Source organism: Azolla caroliniana, unplaced genomic scaffold, assembly GCF_043228905.1.
Source record: "Azolla caroliniana isolate FFs.n. ecotype wild unplaced genomic scaffold, voAzoCaro1.0.p SCAF_5, whole genome shotgun sequence".
Taxonomy (NCBI): domain Eukaryota; kingdom Viridiplantae; phylum Streptophyta; class Polypodiopsida; order Salviniales; family Salviniaceae; genus Azolla; species Azolla caroliniana.
Window position 1 is genome coordinate 13412882 of NW_028230440.1, and position 20894 is coordinate 13433775.

The 20894-nt window shown below is 40.9% G+C and overlaps 1 protein-coding gene across 1 annotated transcript; it reads left to right on the forward strand.

Moving 5' to 3' along the window:
* Window positions 1-1859: 1859 nt before the first annotated feature.
* On the forward strand, window positions 1860-3668 carry LOC147864184 (inorganic phosphate transporter 1-1-like). Its single transcript, XM_087319871.1, has one exon. The coding sequence runs from the start codon at window positions 1875-1877 to the stop codon at window positions 3450-3452; it is 1578 nt and encodes a 525-aa protein (XP_087175997.1). The 5' UTR covers window positions 1860-1874; the 3' UTR covers window positions 3453-3668.
* Window positions 3669-20894: the final 17226 nt, after the last annotated feature.

Below are 20894 nucleotides of genomic sequence, written 5' to 3' on the forward strand. Positions count from 1 at the left end.
CATAGTAGAGTGGTATGTATGTGTGTATGTATATGTATATAAAATCTTATAGGTGGGGACGGAATGGAGAGAGGTAAGGGGGAATGGGTGGGTGGGTACACGTGGTGTTGTTTTGTCGAAGGCGTTGTCTGCTGCAAGCGACGCCGCGCGGCCTGCTGCAGCTCCTCCTTCCTTTGTCTCTTTCTTCTTCTTCCCTGCATGCAGAAGTCGTGGAGTTCTAATGGTGCGAGCCAGGCCTGCACCATATAGAACTCATTGCCTTGTGGTGTCATGTAGGAAGGAGGTTGTGGCTGCACACTGCACTGCACTGCAAGCGTCGCCATTGAAGCGTCACAAATGGTATCATCACGTATGCATGACCCCATATCAATATGTAGCATATGTTCACATTCATTCATTCTACCATTCTTTTAGATTTGGTCTAGCCCGCCCGTGTGAAGACGAAGCTTCCTCCTAATATGTCGTTTGTTCAGATCCACACACCATGGGATTTTCCTATTGCCTCATCAGCTTGACTAAAGGGGCAAACAACTGTAGGTTACCATATGCATATTGTTCGAGACTAAATAGATTCTAAATATAGACATGGTGTCAAAGTCAACAACATAAAGTATCTTTTTAACGACATTGACAATGCATTCTCAAGCAATATTTCAACACTTCTGGAAAATGAATTAACACAGCCATTTTCTAAAGCAAAAAGGTGCTAATTAACAGCTTGGTGTAGTCACGATCTTTTGTTGGAAATTGTTAGTGCAACGATATACTCTACCATATGAATGTCTTTAAGGATTATGTGAATGATTTAGTGGTATACGGAATATGGCTTTGTAAGGAAAAATTTACTACTTCAGAGTCCAGACTTATCTATGAAATATACACTATTACTTGCAATAACAATTTCTAATAGATATGAAATGAAAGTCAGCGTTTTAACACTGCATTATTATATTATTATCCTTTCCAGCATTTCAGTCTACTGTATTAAAGTCCTAATTAAAGTAAACCCAAATTTAGCTTCCCCAATGGCTCCCTAATGTATGCTTTTGCATTGCGTTATGTTGTGGTAACATCTAAATACTCAAGAACTTGTACAAGTGGAAAATAGCAGCCAGATTCAGTGGGTTGTGATATTAGATTATGGTGTCGAGCCAATAACTAATTTACAAATAATTTCAAGCAATTCCAACTACGAATCCAAGTAGATGCATCAAACGTGTCAAATAGATTAACATATCCACAGAGGTTAGTTTTAATTTGAGTCAGTTTTGTTGTAATAAACTAATTTAGCGATTTTCTACGATTCTTGTTGGCGATTCTTGTTGGCGGGAATCGCCAAGGAGTGCAAGAATATCCACAAAGAACATTCTCTGTATTTTAAAAGCTTGACTTTGTAAGAAGTTGACTTTGTTAGACACATTGATTGATCTTATGATTCTATAAATACAGGTGGGATCTTATGGTTTCTACTCAACATACCCAAGGTTCCCCTCTTCTCCCATTTCTCCAACCTGATCAACATTTTTAATTCAACTTGTAAGTTTTATTTCTTTGCCTTTCAATTGTGCGCTCTCTCTCTCTCTCTCTCTCTCATGTTACCTTAATAGCGTACATTTTTTGGTATCATAGATCATACTTGACCTCCAATAACGATATTAAAATCTATCTATCAATTTAGCCATCTATCTCAACAGCGTGCTTCTTCATACATAATGTCCATTCTGAACATGTCAAGTATGTACTATGTACTGAGTAGCGTATATATATATATATATATATATATATTGCAGGTTGTCAATGTATTCATGCTGCGTTCCTCATGATGATCATGTTTTGATAATAATAGTATTCATTTCAGGTTTACAACTCTGGAAATGGCGTTGGAGGTTTTGACGGCATTGGACAAGGCGAAGACGCAATGGTACCACTTCACTGCCATAGTGATTGCGGGAATGGGGTTTTTCACCGATGCGTATGATCTCTTCTGCATCTCCACCGTGACTAAGCTCCTAGGCCGCATCTACTACTTCAATCCTGACAGTGCTAAACCAGGAACCTTGCCCCCAAATGTCTCTGCAGCCGTCAATGGTGTCGCCCTATGTGGCACGCTCGCTGGGCAACTCTTCTTTGGTTGGCTGGGCGACAAATTGGGGCGCAAGAAGGTGTACGGTGTTACACTCCTCCTCATGATCGTATGTTCTATCGCATCTTCGCTCTCCTTCGGCCATACTGCCAAGTCTGTGATGACCACACTCTGTTTCTTCCGCTTTTGGCTGGGCTTTGGGATCGGTGGCGATTATCCTCTGTCCGCGACCATCATGTCGGAGTATGCAAACAAGCGCACGCGTGGCGCATTCATTGCCGCAGTGTTCGCGATGCAGGGCACCGGGATCCTCGCGGGGGCCACAGTCTCCATCATTGTCTCCTCTGCCTTCAATAATGCTGACCCACGCCCACCCTACAGTGTAGACCGTGTGGGCTCAACACCGAAGCAAGCGGATTTCGTGTGGCGGCTGGTGTTCATGTTGGGGGCCATACCAGCATTGCTGACGTACTACTGGCGGATGAAGATGCCGGAGACTGCTCGTTATACGGCACTGGTGGAAGGGAATGCAAAGCAAGCGGCTCAAGACATGACCAAAGTCCTGGCGGTGGAGCTTAATGCGGAGCAAGAGAAGGTGGACAAAATCCGGTCAGACCAAAGCCAGAAGTACGGGCTGTTCTCAGCAGAATTCGTTCGACGGCATGGGCTGCATCTGTTGGGAACAACAAGCACCTGGTTCCTGCTGGACATCGCCTTCTACAGCCAGAACCTGTTCCAGAAGGACGTGTTGACGGCCATCGAGTGGCTGCCAAAGGCCGCAACCATGAGCGCGCTGGAGGAGGTGTTCAAGATCAGCAAAGCGCAGGCGCTCATCGCGCTTTGCTCCACTGTCCCCGGCTACTGGTTCACCGTCGCCTTTATTGACATACTGGGGAGATTCAAAATCCAGCTCATGGGCTTCTTCATGATGACAGCCTTCATGCTGGGCTTGGCCATTCCCTACGACACACTCAAGGAGAAGAACCATCGCATCACGTTCGTGGTGCTGTACGCCTTCACATTCTTCTTTGCAAACTTCGGTCCCAACAGCACCACCTTCATTGTTCCTGCGGAGGTGTTCCCGGCGCGGCTGCGATCGACATGCCACGGTATTTCGGCTGCGGCCGGCAAGGCGGGGGCCATTATCGGCGCATTTGGCTTCCTTTATGCCGCACAAAGCAAGATTCCTGGTCAGCAAGATGCCGGATATCCCAATGGTGTTGGCGTCCGCACGTCCCTACTCATTCTGGGCGTCATCAATGCTCTAGGATTTTTCTTCACGTTCCTCGTGCCAGAGACGAATGGTCGATCGCTCGAGGAGATCACTGGGGAGAATGAAGTAGATGGGGACGACAAACTTGCTGTCTGAAAAAGGAGTGGTCCCAGTATATGATTTACAATTTCACTTCCCTCTCAGTAAATAAATAATGTACTCTCCTTTACAAATTGAGCCATCATCATGATTATTAATATTCCTATTGCTACTATTATTATTATTATTGTTGTTGTTGTTGTTGTTTCTTATATCATGGCTCCATTGTGTTAAACTAGTATTCACAATTTAATGTCAAAGTGTGAATCATTGGTGCGAGGAATTGTTTAATGTCATGAAACTATGAGCAGCGCACAACTTGAGGGTGTGGTATGCACTTCATAATATCAAATGCTCTTATAATACATATCGCTAGATCTTCTTCTATTCATATATCTGCAAAAGGATCAAGGGAAGTGATACTCACCGAAGGAGATGGATGTCAACATTTAGAGAAAAAATTGAGGATTATTGCCTTTGTAACAATTGCCTTGCTAATGGTGTCTCATGGACGCTGCCATTGCCATGTGACTTGTGTCTGTTTGACCATTTGGTTTCTTTCTTCATAGTTCGTCTTGCTTGATTTTTCACCATCGAGGTTTGGAGATTGAGACTCGTTGCTATGGATGCTCACGAATGTGATCCATGATTCTGGCAAGGAACCCATTAGTATTTTACATTTTGATGTTTCATCAATAATGTTACCTCCTGAGATTGCAGCATCTAGTTGTCTTTCTGCCAATTGCTTATGACGGTGTCCGTTGGTTCTCCTTCACGCATCTCCATGTTCATTAGGGTTCAATAGGAGAAGATTTTGGTCGTACACCGTCGGAGGGTTGGTGTAATTGTTGAAGATGATCCCACATTGTTCGTGCGGATCCAAGACTTCGAACATGATCAACTTGTCGATCACCTAGATGCATAATTATCTCCATTCTTGGATCTAGATCTCTACTTTTCCAATCGCTCAATTCAGGTTCTGTTCATGGAATGACTTCAGAACCATTTGCGATTCCTAAATTAAGATTTGTTCTTTCGAGAATTAACTCCATTCTCGTTGTCCACATTCTATAATTGTGGTCTGTGAGTTGCTCCACCACATACTTTCTTGCCATTTGATTTCTTGATGCAACATTGATTGGATTTCCAACAAATTTTGATTGGTTTTCCATATCGGTGGTCGTCGACATCTTGTATAGATTTCCCGGATCAATCTGACATGATGTATGCCGCTTATTTATTCACGTATTACTTATCTAATGTGATGTATGTTGCTCTGATACCATGTGAGAAATTAAAGAGAGAGAGAAAAGAAAGAGAGGAGAGATATGAAGCTCAGTTGGTAAGGTTGCCCAATGGAGACCAGGTGGTCATGGGTTGATACATTCCACAATGGCATCATGGGTTGATACATTCCACAATGGCATCTAGTGAAATAAAGATACTTATAAACTATATAATTGGGAGGTGAAGAAATTGGGTTTCGAACCCAAGACACGGTGCTTGTAATGTTATCAACTTACCACTAGGGTAAGCTAATTCTGATAAAGCGAGAGAGAGAGAGAGAGAGAGAGAAGAAAAATGCAAGAGTGGAGAGGGGAAGAAGAAGAATTGAATTTGTTTTTGTTGTTGCACCTTCTATCGACAATGGAATTGGGCACAAAGACAAGTGTTAGAAAGCCCTCGATTAGAGCTTTGTAACGAGATATAACAAGTTAAATTTGGTGTTGTATACGAGAAGCAGCGATAGAAATAAGGAATCTTGTGTTTTCGGCATCCACATACTTAACACACATTGCGGGTCTTCCATTGTCTTCATCATCTTCGACCTCTTCAATCGGGTGAGTTCCGGTTGTATCTCTTGTTCATGGAAATTTGTTTTTATTCCGGCATGATATTACCTTAAGAATGGATATAAACATGAATTCCTCACAAATTATGGGGGAAACCGATATGGAAACAATTGATCAAGAAAAGATTAATGTGATGGTTGAAGGTAATTGTGAAAGGGAAGAAATTGGAAGCTCTAAGAGGTTTAAGGGTATTGAAGAAATTAATGAGAAAAAATTGACATATGCCAGAGTAATACATGTAGATAAGGTTGACAAGGATAATTGTAATTGGGATAATTTATGGGGAATATCCAATACCTAGTTGTCTGATATTGTGGAAGAAAATGAAAATGAAGCAAAAGAATGCGTTGATGAGGATGTGCATGATGTGGAAGTTGATGCTAAGGCAGTGTTGCAATCTTTTGATGTACTCTATGATCGTGCGGTTATATTATTTTTTACCGGGAAACTCCAATATATTAATTGGATTAAACAATGGTTGAACACAATCGTATCACCAAATTGTGTTGAAAATATATATGCAGGACCACGAAGGTTTTACGATGTAGTGTTTCGCTCACTGGAACATCGAAGTGCATTGTTGGCTAAAGTTCTTGTGTTTTTTGATAAACGATTGGTGCATGTAATGCAATGGTCCCCCGTTGTGGACTATCATGCTTTGTTAAAACAAGAATGCCCTGTTTGGGTAACAGTGGATTGTAAGCATGCTTTTTTATGGGCACTTTTACCAGAGTTGATGAGTCAAATGGGTAAAGTGTTGGTATCTCCACATGCAAATGCTACAAATAAGTGTAGATTTTGTGTGTTATGGGATACAAGTCGTAAGAGGCCAGGATGGGTGTGTATGAACACACCTGATATGAAAAGACTTTGTTTTAAATTGAAGTGGGAGACATTTGCAGGTCATTGTTTTGGATGTGGTGAATGGGGTCACTTTATGGCAGAATGCCATCATCGTTGTCCTTTAACTATAGAGGTTCCTAATGAACAGAATGGTAAGGACAGAGTTGGGAGAGATGTTGGTGTGTCAGATACTATGGTTGTTATGGATAAAGGAACATCATCTAGAGCAGGTTATAAAGAGGTTTCACTTCAAGGTTTGGGCCCTAAGAATAAGGGAACTCAATCTATGGAAATGGACAAACAAAGTTTGGTGGTTATAGATAAGAGGAAAAAACCGTTGGATAGAACTAGTAGTGATATTGTTGTTGAAAAGGATTGGCATCAGGTTAAGGGCAAGTCAAAGGGGAAATCAATGAATATGCAACGTAATAGTTTGCCCATTATTTGTGAGACCCTTCACCTTCAATTTGATTCATTGGGACTGGTTGTAAATTCATCGAATTCTCGAGGTTTTAATCAAGAGAAAGAACCTAAACAAAAGATTTCGATAGACAACCCTAAGGATCTGGTGCATGAAAATCCATATGCAACATTGGAGCATGCTTTGACTAGTTTCATGACATCGGTTGCTCTAAAGGAGCAAGTGTACCCATAACATTGTTGATTGAATGAAAGTGGTAACATGGAATGTGAGAGGGGCATGTTCTCCTCATAAGAAGTATATATTATGGGAAACTTTGTTAAGTAAAGAATGGGATGTATTGTGTGCAGTTGAGCATAAGTGTCATGAGCTAGCAGGATCCACAATTCATTTACGTGGATATTCATCATTCTATGCAGGACATCTTAATAATCATTATTCAGGTGTGGTATTAATAATGTGAGATAAATATTATCCTCAAGTGGTGCATAATGATCCTTATGGTCGGTTTTTGGTTCTAGAAATCACTTTTTTTGGCGAGGTTGTGTGGGTGGTTGAGATTTATGCTCCTAACGAAGCCACTCAATGTATTGCATCACTCCTTCAAACCCTATGTGTGGGTCGTCCAAGATTACTTATGGGTGATTTTAACATGCGTGTTGATGCATCTCAATCTACATCTGAACATTCAATCATGGATGATCCTGAGCAACTTGCTTGGGATTCATTGGCTATGGAGGTTCTGAAGTTGGATGTTTGGACATGGTTGCATGGGAATGATCCAGGTTTTACTTTCCAATCCGCTCAACATAGACAAACATGGAATCAGTTAGATAGAATGTATGTGATGCACAATGATTCTTTTTTACCGACATCACTTCGTATGAAAGTTCTACAAGATGTAGAAACTTCAGATTACTTTCCTATTTGTTTGGAGGTTTGTAATCATGCAATTGACATGTATAAATCCTTACTTGGAAAGCCTCTATTACGCTCTAACTCTTCTCTTTTGCTTCAACCTCACTTTGATTCTCTGATGGACCAAATTTTGGTGAATTTTTCACAAGAAATGAATCTTATAGGAGTTAAAGCATGGGATATCACGTTATGAAACATTAAGATCATTCATCGTATGTATGGAATGACTAATGATCAATGAAGAAGAGGTCTTCTTCGACAATACTCACAAGATCTCTCCAGGTGTAATGGATTAATTATACATGCACCATTAGATGAGGAGCTTTTGGATATCCAAAGTCAATTGCATGTTATTATTTCTCAGTTGCAATGCCAAAGTTATCGTATGCGAAGATGCGACAACTGAGGGATGGGCTCATAGATAATCAATGTCAATCTCATTTGTTTTTCCAAGCGTTACATCCTACCTATGCTCGATCTAATGTGGTACATGTGAAGCAAGGGGATGAATGGATAGAGGATCCTACTACAATAATTGACATATGTGTTCATTACTTTAAGGAGTTGATTGACCCACGATTGTTAATGACAAATGAGGTGAGTAGAGCACGCCATGAGTTTTATGATGTGGTTGGATATATTGTGCATGACCTCATTAGTCATGAATTGGATGCGGATTTCACTGAGGATGAGGTGGGCACAGTTTTAAGGCATCTTTCTAGTGGTATGAGCCTTGGTTGGGATGGCTTGACAATGAAGTTTTTAAGAGATATTCGAATATTTTAAAGGGGCCCTTAACTTTGATGTTTCAACATTCTTGGGATTCTAGTCATATGCTTCAAGCTTGGAAGGTTGGTCTAATTAAACTAGTTCCAAAGGTGGCATCTCCTAAGTCATTTCATCAATGGAGACCTATTTCTTTGATGGGGGGGTTGTATAAGATATTTACAAAGGTCTTGGCAAATAGATTGCAAAAGTATTTGCCAAAGTTGATACATCCCGCCCAAAATGGTTTTATTGCAGGTAGGAATATATTGCATAATGTGTTGAATGTTCAAATGGCCATGGATTATGCTTGTAACACTCATCAAGAATTGATTATGGTGCAAGTAGATTTGGAGAAAGCTTATAATCATGTTAATTGGTCCTTTGTTTCTGGGTTAATGCATACAATGGGCTTTGGACCTCATATGTCTCGCCTCATATTTTTATTAGGACAAGATGCGGTGTCTCGAGTAATGTTTAATGGGGGAGTTACATCAAATATTGCCCTCATAAGATCCGTTCGTCAAGGATGCCCTCTTAGCCCATTGTTGTTTGCTATTGTTACTCATCCCTTGTTAGTAATGTTATCAAGGCTTGTAACATGGTGATATTGTGGGTCTACACATTCCGTCTGGAGAGAAACTAGTAGCATAAGCTTTCCCTGATTAAGTATGAAATACCGGATGTATCTGTAGTTGCGGAGGTAGATCGAGGTGAAAAGCGACATCATTAATTTTTCCGATAATACGGGAAGGACCCAATCGCCGATAATCCAATTTCTTGCATGGGCGAGTAGTCTTGATGTGTAGTCGTAATAGCCATACCCAATCTCCAATGTTAAAACTGGATGGAAGCCAATGATGGTTTGCATAATCCTTGTGTGTTTGTCGGGCTTGTTGTAAATGAGTAGATAAATCTGCTTGTATCTTGTGTAACTGCTCCAAACGATCCTTTGCACAAGGATTTGTGGGTAACTCCATAGTTTCAAATACACACCACTACTACTTCCCAAGATGATATGTAATTTTGAAGTCGAAATGAGTGAGGAATTGGGCACAACGAGCTTGACGTTGATTTAATACACGAGCATTTTGGAAGTAGGCAAGATTTTTGTGATCACCGAATACGGTGACTTGATGAGAAGATCCCTCTAGAAAATGCCTCCATTCAGTGAAAGAGTCCACTATTGCTAACAGCTCTTTATCGTGAATTTCATAGTTGATTTTGGCGGTGTCAAAATTGCATGAGTGGAAAGCCAAAGGATGTACCTTTTCATCAGCGCCTTGTTGTGAAAGAATGCTACCCAAGGAGAAATCCCACGTGTCTGCCTCAATGATGAAAGGTTTTGCCAGATTAACATGAGCTAGAATAGGAGTTGATGTGAATGCCTTCTTAAGACTCTCAAAAGCCATGTCCGCTTCTTTAGACCAAACAAACGACTTCCCCTTCTTGGTAAGTTGTGTGAGAGGCAAAATAAGCTTTGAGAAATCTAGTATAAACTTGTGGTAAAAATTGGCAAAGCCTAAAAAGCATTGGACATCTCACAACGAACGTAGAGTCTGCCACTCTATCATAGTTTTGTCCTTAGCTGGATACAGAGAGATGCCTTCCGAGGAGATGACATAGCCTAGAAATTCCACCTGGTTGCACTCGAAACTACATTTTTCTAGTTTTGCATAAAGACCATGTTCTCGAAGCTGTTTTAGTACTAACAATACATGAGAATCGTGGTCTTCTTGGGTCTTCAAATAAACCAGTAGATCATCCAAATAGATGATCAAACAACCATCCAAGAGATCTAGGAATATATCATTTGCCATGTGCTAGAAGATTGCTGGTGCATTAGTGAGACCAAATGGCATGACCGTATACTCGAAGTGCCCATATCTGGTGCGAAACGCGGTCTTCCATTCATCTCCTAGTCGGATCCGTACAAGGTTATATGCTCCTCGTAAGTCGATCTTTGTGAAGAACCTTGCACCATTGATCCATTCTAAAAGACTTGAGATAAGGGGGAGTGCATACCTATTCCTGATGGTGACCTTATTCAAGCCACGGTAATCTACGACAAGACGAAATGATCCATCCTTTTTCTTGGCAAAGAAAATGGGTGCGCCGACTGGAGATTTCGAATGTCGAATAAAACCGTTTGCCAAATTCTCCTCTATATAGGCTTGAAGGACTTCTAGCTCGGTTGGTGACAAGTTGTAGATCGGGCCCCATGGTGACTCTTTTCCCGGTTGTACATCAATGGGGCAATCATACGATCAGTGGTCAGTAAGCGTATTGGCTTGTACCTTATCAAACACATCGGCATAATGATGATACTTGTCTGGAAGTTGAACTGTGGACTCCTCTTTAGTGGTGTCGGAAGGTTTTACTGATACTACGAAGACAAACATTGCTTTCTTGCCTCCTTCCTCACGCAATTAACGTAGTGAAATGGTTGCAATCCTATGAGTAGATCCCCGGATTTCTCTTGTTCTCGAATCTATGTTTGGGTTATGTGATTCGAACCATGGTAACCCCAAGACAATTGGATGGTCTGGACTACTAATTATATAAAATGATACTACACACACTAAGTTATCTAGGATAACCTGAATCGGCTCCGACTCTTCTACGATTTTTCCGAAAGCAATGGAATGACCATCAATAACTACTACAGATGCTGGGCAAGAAAGTTTTCTTAGGGATATCTAATGAGCTGGGGCAAACTTCCTATCCATAAAGCAAGAGTTGGCTCCGGAATATAAGAGTGGTAAGACATGTATTAGAGGAATACTTTTAATACCATTACTTGAGCTAAGAACACATTGCTAACTTGCTTAGAGGAAATGGAACCACAAATGGTTTGCACAGATCTAGGGTTGTCCAACCAAACGGCTCCTATTTTGGTTGGACTTAATCATTTAACTCTTCTTCTAGTTGACTAAAAATTTCAAATTTGTTTGAAAGGCTTGGGCTATTAGTACTATTAGGACTATCAGATATTCCTACTGAAATAGAGTTGGGTTTAGTACAATTAGAACTAGCGACTATTTGGTTTACCTGTCTTCTTGGCCTCTGGGGACAGTTCACCGCAATATGCCCTGGTCCACCGCAATAGAGACATAGTCGATTTGCTCGGCGTCGATGCTTTTCCTCTTCCGATAATGGTCCGTGACGACGTGTGGTGTCGATTTCCATCGCAATTGGAGTATTTGCTGGAGACACATTATTTGACTCCCTTGGAAAAGGTTTTGTTACAATTGAGGCATATGTGGGCTCTGATCTTGTCCTTGGCATCTAGAACTGACGTTCCGAACGTCATTCGAAAAGGTGGTGATCGCATCATACTGCGTGATTGATCGCTTCTGTCAAGGACTTTGGCTCTTCGGGGAAAGTTAAGAGTAAATCCTTGACATCATTACGTAGGCCAAAACAAAATTGCTCCATTAATGCCTGGTCATCATAGGGAATATCGGTGGTGAGAACACGGAAATCCGCAGTATAAGCCGAGGTCGGCCGCTCACCTTGGCGCAATCTTCGGATTTTGTTGATTTCTGTCCTAACACTGTCGTTGTCTCCAAAACAGGTTTTAAACTCGCTAATAAACTCTTCGAAATTATTTAACAAGGGAGATTTTTTTTCTAACAGGGGGGCGAACCATGCCAAAGCCGTGCCACTAAGTAGCGTGCTTACTAGTCCCACTCGTGATGCATCGATGGGATATCGAGAAGGATGCATTTGAATCACTAAGCGTACCTGATTAAGAAAACCTCTGAACTATGATCGGGTTCCATCAAATTTCATAGGAAGTCCGATCTTGGGTTCTTTGTGAGTCCCTTGTTGTTGTAGTGATACAATAGTCACTTCAAGTTGTTGTACACGTAATGTCAGCTCCCCGTGTTGTTTTTCTATAGCTATTTGTTGAAGATCACCCAACAGACGGTGATTTTCATGGTCTAGTGCTACAAACTTTTCTTTTATGCACTAAAGCTCCAAGAAAACAGATTGGTATTCTTGAGTGCTAACAGTTGCCATTTTACTAGGGAGGATAAGAGGATTAGTATGAAAGGAAGGAGGGGTAAGACGATGAGGGGAATCGGTTCAAACTGTCAGGAACAGTACTAAGACAGAGAGGGAATTAGTACTAAGAGAGAGAAAAGGGTGTAGAACTCACGAGAGAAGGAGAGAGAGAGAGAGAGAGAGACTGATGATAACAAAAGATATATTATATTATATAAAGAGTAAGTACAAGAACAACTATGAAGCTTAAAACTAGCGTTGAACTGATTTGGTTCGAAATATTACCTTGTGCGTCCTTTTATAATGTTTTCAAGAGTACTCCTAAAGTTTCTAGAATGTTCCATAGAAATCTGGAAATATACACCAACTTTCTATAGTGAAATAATAAATGAAAATAATATCCTTCGTATTACAATATATAGTTTAAGGGCAAAGGCTCGACCCATGTAACATAAGGTCATGGGTTCAAATATTGCCATATAATGACAGTGAGTGTCTTTTTGTTGGGAATTCGGTTCCTCCGGATGAGAACCGGAGGAGCCAGACTGAACAGATCCGGATGAATCCGGTGTGAACCGGATCCAGGGACATATCTATAAATATGTTTGTAGAGGGCCTGTCATGGCCATATTTGTAAATGTCCTAAAGTCATCTAAGTATAAATATGACTTAGGGAAACCACTTATAAATTATGTTGTTATTATTACTATTGTAAAGACAAAGACAAAGACAAAGACATAGGAGAGATATAGAAAGCTTTTTTGTTGTAACCGCCGATCGGCAAAGACATAGAGCTCGAGGTTGTTGCCTCCGAGTCTCGCTTTGTATCCTCTTCTCATAGGGATAGTTGGAATCTGTGGGCTCCCATGATTTTTCCCTATAGGGTTTGCCACGTAAACATCTATTGTCATCTCATACTATGTAAGTGCATTAATCTCATTTCTATTTCTGGCTTTCTTCCATTTGAGAGTTTAAGACTCGGTTGTGACCGAGCGCTATTCCGCACAAACTGGTATCATAGCGAAGTTGTAAACTTCAAATTAGGAAATAAAAATGGAAGAGTCATTCGAAAGCATGTTCAAGCTCACCGGCTCCAACTATCCAGTGTAGAAGTCGAAGATGAGGGATATGCTCGTGATAAAAGATCTCTAGCTGCCGGTATAGTTCGGGGACAAGAAACCAGACAAGATCAATGTCATGATGTGGGAGGTGATCCATACGAATACAACGACATACATCCGGTGTTTCATCGACATGAGCTTGTACAACAACTTTAATGAAGAAAGCAAGGCTCATATGCTCGAGGAGAAAATCGATACTATGCTGGAGAGTAAAAACATCGTAAATCGGGTTTCAGTATTCCGGAAGTTAGTGAGACTCTAGAACCAAGACGGATCCAGCAAGGCGGAGCACATAAACCAAACAACCTCGTTGGAAGCACCTCTAGCCGATAAGGTACTTGCGTTGCTCCGGTTTGGTTCCCTCCTGGATAGTTGGGAGACGCTAGTTGTCACTTTGGGCAACGCCGGGCCAGAAGGAAAGTAGTTGTCCCTAGCAAGGGTAAAATCAATTCTACTAGATGAAGATGCTCGCTGGAAGGACCGGGAGTCTGAAACCGATCCAAAGGCCTTGGTCACAGAAGATGACCATAACCGGGGAAGAGGCCGGAATCGGAGTCCCCAAAACCGGGACAAATCGGGGCGAGGTCGAAGTCAAGGGGGAGGCCCACTTGCTTCTATTGCGGAAAGCCAGGGATCTACCGAGAAGAAGTGAACGTGGTATTTGACACTACCGGTGAGTTGTGGCACAAGAGACTGTGTCATATGAGCCAGAAGGGGATGTGGAGACTTGCCGAGGAAAACCTCATTCTAGAGATGAAGGATGTGCAACTTGAGAAGTTCACCGACTGCTTGGTCTGCAAGAAAAAAGAACCTCCTTCCGAACAAAACCATTGATGAGATGGAATGCACCGCTGGAGCTGGTGCATTCCGATGTGTGTTAAGTGGACACGAAGTCACATGCCGGATCGCAGTACTTCGTGATGTTCATAGACGACCACAGGTGGAAGCTGTGGGTCTTACCGCTGAAGACGAAGGACCAGGTATTTTCCATCTTCAAGGACTTCCACGGAAGAGTGGAAAGGGAAACCAGCCAAAAGCTGAAGGCGGTTTGAGCGGACAAGGAAGGAGAATACCGGGGGCAGTTCAAGGAGTACTGTTGGTCGAAGGGAATCCGGATTGAATTTACCGTGCCAAAGACACCATAACTAAACAGATTGGCCGAAAGGATGAACCGGACGATGATGGAGAGATTCCGGAGCATGTTGGCACATGCTAAGCTACCCAAGACGTTTTGGACTAAGGCGCTAATGATGGTGACGTACGTGATTAACAGATCACCCTCCGCACCCTTGGAAGGAGACTCACCATAAAAAGTATGGACTAGTAAAGACATGTCTTACCGGCATCTGCAGGTGTTCGGTTTTCTTGCTTACATGCATGTTGCAAAGGAGAAGAGAGCAAAGTTGGATCCGTAGTCCCGGCCATGCATATTCCTTGGATACAGTGATGATGAGTTCTGAGTGTGGGACCTGGTCGGCAAGAAGGTGTTCTGGAGTTGAGACATAATCTTCATGGAAGACAAGACTATTTGTTACCCGGACAGGTATAGATATGTTGGAGTCGGAAGGATGTTCTGAGTCGGAGTTGGAGTCGGATCGACAATTTGGATCGATGACTTAGCAGATAGCCGAATAGGACATAGTTAGTTACGAAGTTTTGTAATTCTTGATAATTATAGGCAGTAGGATTTCTTGATGAGAAAAGACCTTCAGGTTACCTATAAAAGGAACCAAAGGCATTGTAAAAATCTATAGTTGTATTTAATAATATAAAGTTTGGTTAGGAAATCTCTGTGTACGGATTACTTTTTGCCATCTATTTCTTTTTGTCTAAACTATATTACATAAGTCACGATCTCGGTGTATGTTATCACCGATAAGTTTATAGATAATTCGTATCTATTCGTCTAACCACAACTTCTTGATAGAACGTTCGGTACGAACGTTCGTCTTATACTGTGTCGGCAAAGTAGTAATTGTCGACCAAACAATACAATATAATTTTGGCACGCCGGTTACATATGCACATAGCTGAGAACAAGACAAATGGATGTCTTCTAGTCCAAATACACTAGTCAGTTGTAAACGTCCTCGTACGCGTTCTGTTATGAAGACACTAGAGACAAAATCGACTGAGGGATTACAGCCGGAAACAAGTAGAAGGTGGTTGGTATTTCTTGATTTAACTGATAGCCAATCTTCCGACGAAAATCAGCCGGAAGAGGTATCATTTTACGATGTCTAGAGTGAGGACAATATGCCTTATCCGTACTCGAAGTTCCATGAGGGAGCTGATGCAGAAGCGCATGTGAGGGATTTCCTGACAACATGGGAGATTAACCATGGAACTCAGAGACTGTCGGCGGCAGCCGAAGTTAAGTCTAAGATTGCTAAGTTCATTTTGTCATCGGAGGGTTATTCCGCTAATTGGTTTGCGCAAAATGGTTTCCGTGGGTTCAAAACATTTGAACAATTGAACAACAAATTCTGCAGTTATTTCATCGTCAAATACCTCAAAAGGATTTGATAGCGCACTTTTATGCGTTGTATCAGTAGCAGTAGGAAACGGTGTCTCAATTCGTGATCCGTTTTCAGAAATTGCAGCTTGAAATTTCTAGGTCTATTCCGGACAATGAATTGAAGGATGTATTCCTTGAAGCAATTCGTGAACCATTACGAACAACACTGAAGGTGTTCGATATCCAGAATCAGAATATCGAGCAAGTGATTGATAAGGCAATCGCTATGGGGCGACAGTCGATAAATGTACGGAGTATGGATATGTCAGCACTAAATTGTGCACTGCCAACGATAGAGGAGTTACAATTTCGACAAGCAGTTCAGTGTACTACTTGTTTAAATACCGATCATTCAACGATCAAATGTATTCTTCGAACACATTGCACAATATGTCGTTCTAAACTTCATTCGGTCAAGCAATGTGAGTATAACTTGGTTAATAAGACGACGGCTTTGGTAAGACAAATTTTTCCGGAAAACGGATACCACAATAACCAGAATTCGTTCAATAATGGATACCAACAAAATAGTTTTCCACAAGGTCAACAAAATAATTTTCAAAAAAATCAAGCCTTTTAGCAAAATAAATTCCAGCAGAATCTAGCTTTTCACCGAAATAATTAGTCTTTTCAGCAAAGTAATTTTCAACACAATCAAGATTTTCAACAAAATCAAGAATTCTCGGTAGCACCGAATATGCATCAACAACAACAAAATGGAGGACGGTTTAAGCAGACCCGATATAAAAATAAAAAATTCTACAAGTAGAAAGCCTCATGACAGTTTCAACAATCGCCAAGTGATGGTCAATAGTTTATGCAAAATGATGGGACTAGTCAGTTTGAGCAAGGCGAGGGAAGTGGAACGTTTGTTCCTACTTGCTATATTTGCCGTCAAATTGTTCATTATGCTAATTAGTGTCCTGCTAAAGGAAAAGGACCGGCGGTTAATATGGTTATACCGGAAATACAACAAGTAACCACTAGAAGCAAAAGTAAACAATTCGAGTGGGAGATTCAGGAAGCAGTCCGGATAGCAGCCAAGGAATGGGTAGAGGAAGCAAACAAAAATAATGTAAACCGGATGCTCCAAGACAATGAAATTAACCAAGCTACCGAATTACCAGGAGTTATTACTATACCAGAACAAGAGGAAACTTGGAAGCTCTTGGCAGATTGCCAAGTATCATTACCACTGACCGGATTACTTAAGTTGGTTCCTAGATTTACCGAAAAAGTGGCTACATTGATTGCCCAAAAGGGGTCAGAACAAGTATTGGTACACTATAGTCAGCCAAGCACCAGCCCTTCAATCATGGATGAGAAAAATCCGTCAATTAAAGTAATAATTCAGGGTCAGGAAATCAAAAATACGATTATCGATGGGGGCTTAGGAGTGAATGTCATTAATAAAACCACATGTGATAAGTTGGGAATTACTAAATGGGAAGCTTGCCCATTTTGGCTAAGAATGGCGGATACCACTACGATACGACCAATTGGTTTACTCCGCCAATTAGAGGTGGTATTGGGTGGTCTTAGTTTTCTGATATCGGCAGTAATACTTCATTTGGAAGCTCTTGGTGCATATCCTTTGTTATTAGGGCAACCATGGTTAAAGACTACTAACATCAAGCAGAATTGGAATCAGAATCAACTAACATTCAGAAAAGGCAAAACAAAAATCCAGGTTTCGACACAGAACAAGGTTGCGACAAGCAAATAGTGTTTGCCTGTGTATGTTGAGTCCGTCAATATGATGGAAGGATTAGACGAGGTCGAAGAAAATCAGTATTTTGATGATGATCCGAAAATCATTCCTTTGTTTGAAGTAGATATTTTACAAGCCTTGATGCCATACGTGGATTCCCAAGAGGAATTACCAATAGATGAGCAAGCAATGAAGGAAATACGACTCCAACAAGAAGCTACCGATAGAGAGATGAAGGTGTCCCAATGAGTTCAAGCTTCAGCATTGGAGGAAATAAATTTGTCAGAAGAAGATAGGGACAATGAGTTGAAAACAGTACCCATTGCTAAGGATATGATAGAAGCGGACAAACAAAGGTTAACACCATTATTAAAGCAATATAAGGATGTCTTTGCCTAGTCTTTTGAAGATATGAAGGGACTAGATCCAGCTTTTTGTCAACATGAAATCAACCTGCATAAGGATGCAAAGCCAATTCAACAACGCAGGTACCAATTAAATCATAATTATGCTATTAAAGTTAAAGAAGAAATAGATAATCTTTTGAAAGTAGGGTTTATTCGTCCGGTGAAAAAATCGACATTGTTAAGTCCAATCGTTGTAGATCCGAAAAAGAATGGACAGATTCGGGTATATGTCGACTATCGGAAACTAAATGCGGCTGTCGTTACAGATGCGTTTCCATTACCATTTACGGATAGTATATTGGATGCGGTAGTTGGTCATGAAGTATATAGTTTCCTAGATGGTTTTAGTGGTTATAATCAAGTTCGGATGAATCTAGAAGATCAAGAAAAGATAGCTTTTGTTACAGAATGGGGAGTGTTTGTAGTAGTAGTAATGATGTTTGGCTTGAAGACCGCTCTGGCGACATTTCAAAGAGTGATACAGGAAATATTTGGGAACTACATTCTTGCCTTTATGCAAGTATTTTTGGATGATTTTGCTATTTATAGTCGGAAAGCCGAACATTTTGAGTATTTACGAGTATGTTTGGAGAAATGTCGGGAAGGACGGCTTAGTTTAAATCCGGCAAAATGTGCATTCGGGGTTACTAGTGGCACATTATTAGGCCATATTGTCAGTCAGGAAGGAATTGCAGTGGACTCTGACAGGGTTAAAGCCATACTGGAAGCACCGGCACCCACAAATGCTAACGCTCTCAGTCGGTTTTTGGTGCAGACTAGATGGCACAACCGAATGATAAGATATCTTGCGGATATCGCCATTCCCTTACATACAGCAGTACACAAAGTTCCTTTTCAGTGGACAAGTGTGGAACAGGATGCATATGATTGTCTGAAGAAAATGTTGTCCAAAGTTCCAGTCGTTCAGCCACCTAACTGGAATAAGCCATTCCATGTTTTTGTCGACGCATCGGACATTGCAATCGGAAGTGCATTAATGCAGTTAACCGAACCGAATTGGTACAGGGCAGTTTACTATGCTAGTCGGAAACTCTCGACAGCCGAAAGAAACCACTGAGAGGGAAGCTTTAGGAATGATCTATAGTGTCAATAAATTTCGACACTATCTTTTGGGGAAAGAGTTTACATTTCATGTTGATCATTTGGCTCTTCTTTATTTGGTCTCAAAACAAGAGTTAACTAGCAAGTTAGCAAGATGGACTCTTCTACTCCAAGAATTCGAATTTGACATTTTACATCATCCAAGAGTACAGCATGCAGTGGCCAATTATCTCAATCGACTGGCCAACTTTTTCGAGTGGAAGTAATAAATACACAAGGTGTAAACGAAGAAAGTGAAGATGGTTGGATCTCAGAAATGAAATTCTTTCTTACAACAGGGTTGCCACCCAAACATCTATCGGCAGACGAAAGGAAAAGGTTGGCGGTATGGAGTCGTGATTTTTGTCTTTTGAAAGACACTCTGTATCATAAAGGAGCAGATGGTATTTGGAGAAGAACAATACGACAATTTGAAAAATCGGTCATTCTTCGGGAATCGCACAGTGGAATTGTAGGAGAACACTACTGGAGAAACCACAGCAAGAAAAATATGGAACAGTGGCTTATGGTGGCCGACAATGATGAAGGATGTAGTCGAATACTGTCGGAAATGTGATTTATGCCAACGTATGGAACAACCGACAGAAAGGGACCGAATGCCGTTTCAACCTGTGTTACCTCTTGAACCTTTCCAGAAATGGAGTTTGGATTTTGTAGGCCCATTCAAACCGACAGCAGTAAGAACTGACAAGAGATATATTATAATGGCTACTGATTACTGTACGAAGTGGGTAGAAGCTAAAGCTCTTAGGGATAATACGACAGCTTCAATAGCAGAAATTTTGTACAAAAGTATATGGTGTCGATTCGGCTGCCCAATAGAATTAGTGAGCGATCAAGGTACGCATTTCATTAACAAACTTGTTCATGAATTTTCGACCTACTATGTAGTGGTTCATAAGAAAAGCACGCCTTACTATCCACAAGCGAATAGATTGGCAAAGTCGACAAACAAAACCCTACAGACGATATTCAAGAAGATAGTAAATGAGAATCCTACGGACTAGGATCAAAAGTTGCATAGTGCTTTATGGGCATATCGCACATCATACAAAACATCTATTAAATCAACAGCTTTCTGAATGGCTTTTGGATTGGAGGTAGTTATGCCAATCGAATTCCAAATTCCGACACTCCGAATACAAGCAACCGAAAAATTAAATGAACTACAGTCGGAGTAAATTTGGAAAGAATCTTTATTGCTGTTAGAAGAAGACCGCCTACAAGCTATGACAACTTTGGAGCACAAGCAAAGGCAAACGAAGGCATTTGTAAATCGACACCAACGAAAAACTGAATCTCAATTCGGAATTGGGAAACCGGTACTAGTTTTCCAAACCAAGATGGGGGCGATGTCAGGAAAACTTCGGTATAGATGGACGGGACCAGTTTGGATCGTGAACAGTAAAATACATATCAACTAGGAGCCCTATCAGGTGAGATTTTATCGAAATGGGTCATTGGTTTCCAACTTACGCCATATCATGGACACATGCCGGAAAATCCATTCAAGGCTAAATCGAAAGAAAAGTAAAAATAAAAATATAAAATATAAAAAATAAAAACTAACTATAGAATATTTTCTTGCCAAATCATAACTAACTTTCACAAAGAGATTCTTGGAGTAATTTTAGAGGGCTATAAGTAAAAATAATGGAGGCATATTTCTATTAGTCATTATTACTATTTCTAGCCATTACTCCACTAGTACGCCTAGTCATTACCACATTAATAGTACTTTTATTCCCTAGGCATCATGCAAAAAATTAATCTCTTAAAACCTATTTCTGTAATGACTGTTTCACCACA

What these genes read in the sequence shown, in the direction of transcription:
- LOC147864184 (XM_087319871.1), top strand. Translation starts at nt 1,875, where the DNA reads ATGGCGTTGGAGGTTTTGACGGCATTGGACAAGGCGAAGACGCAATGG.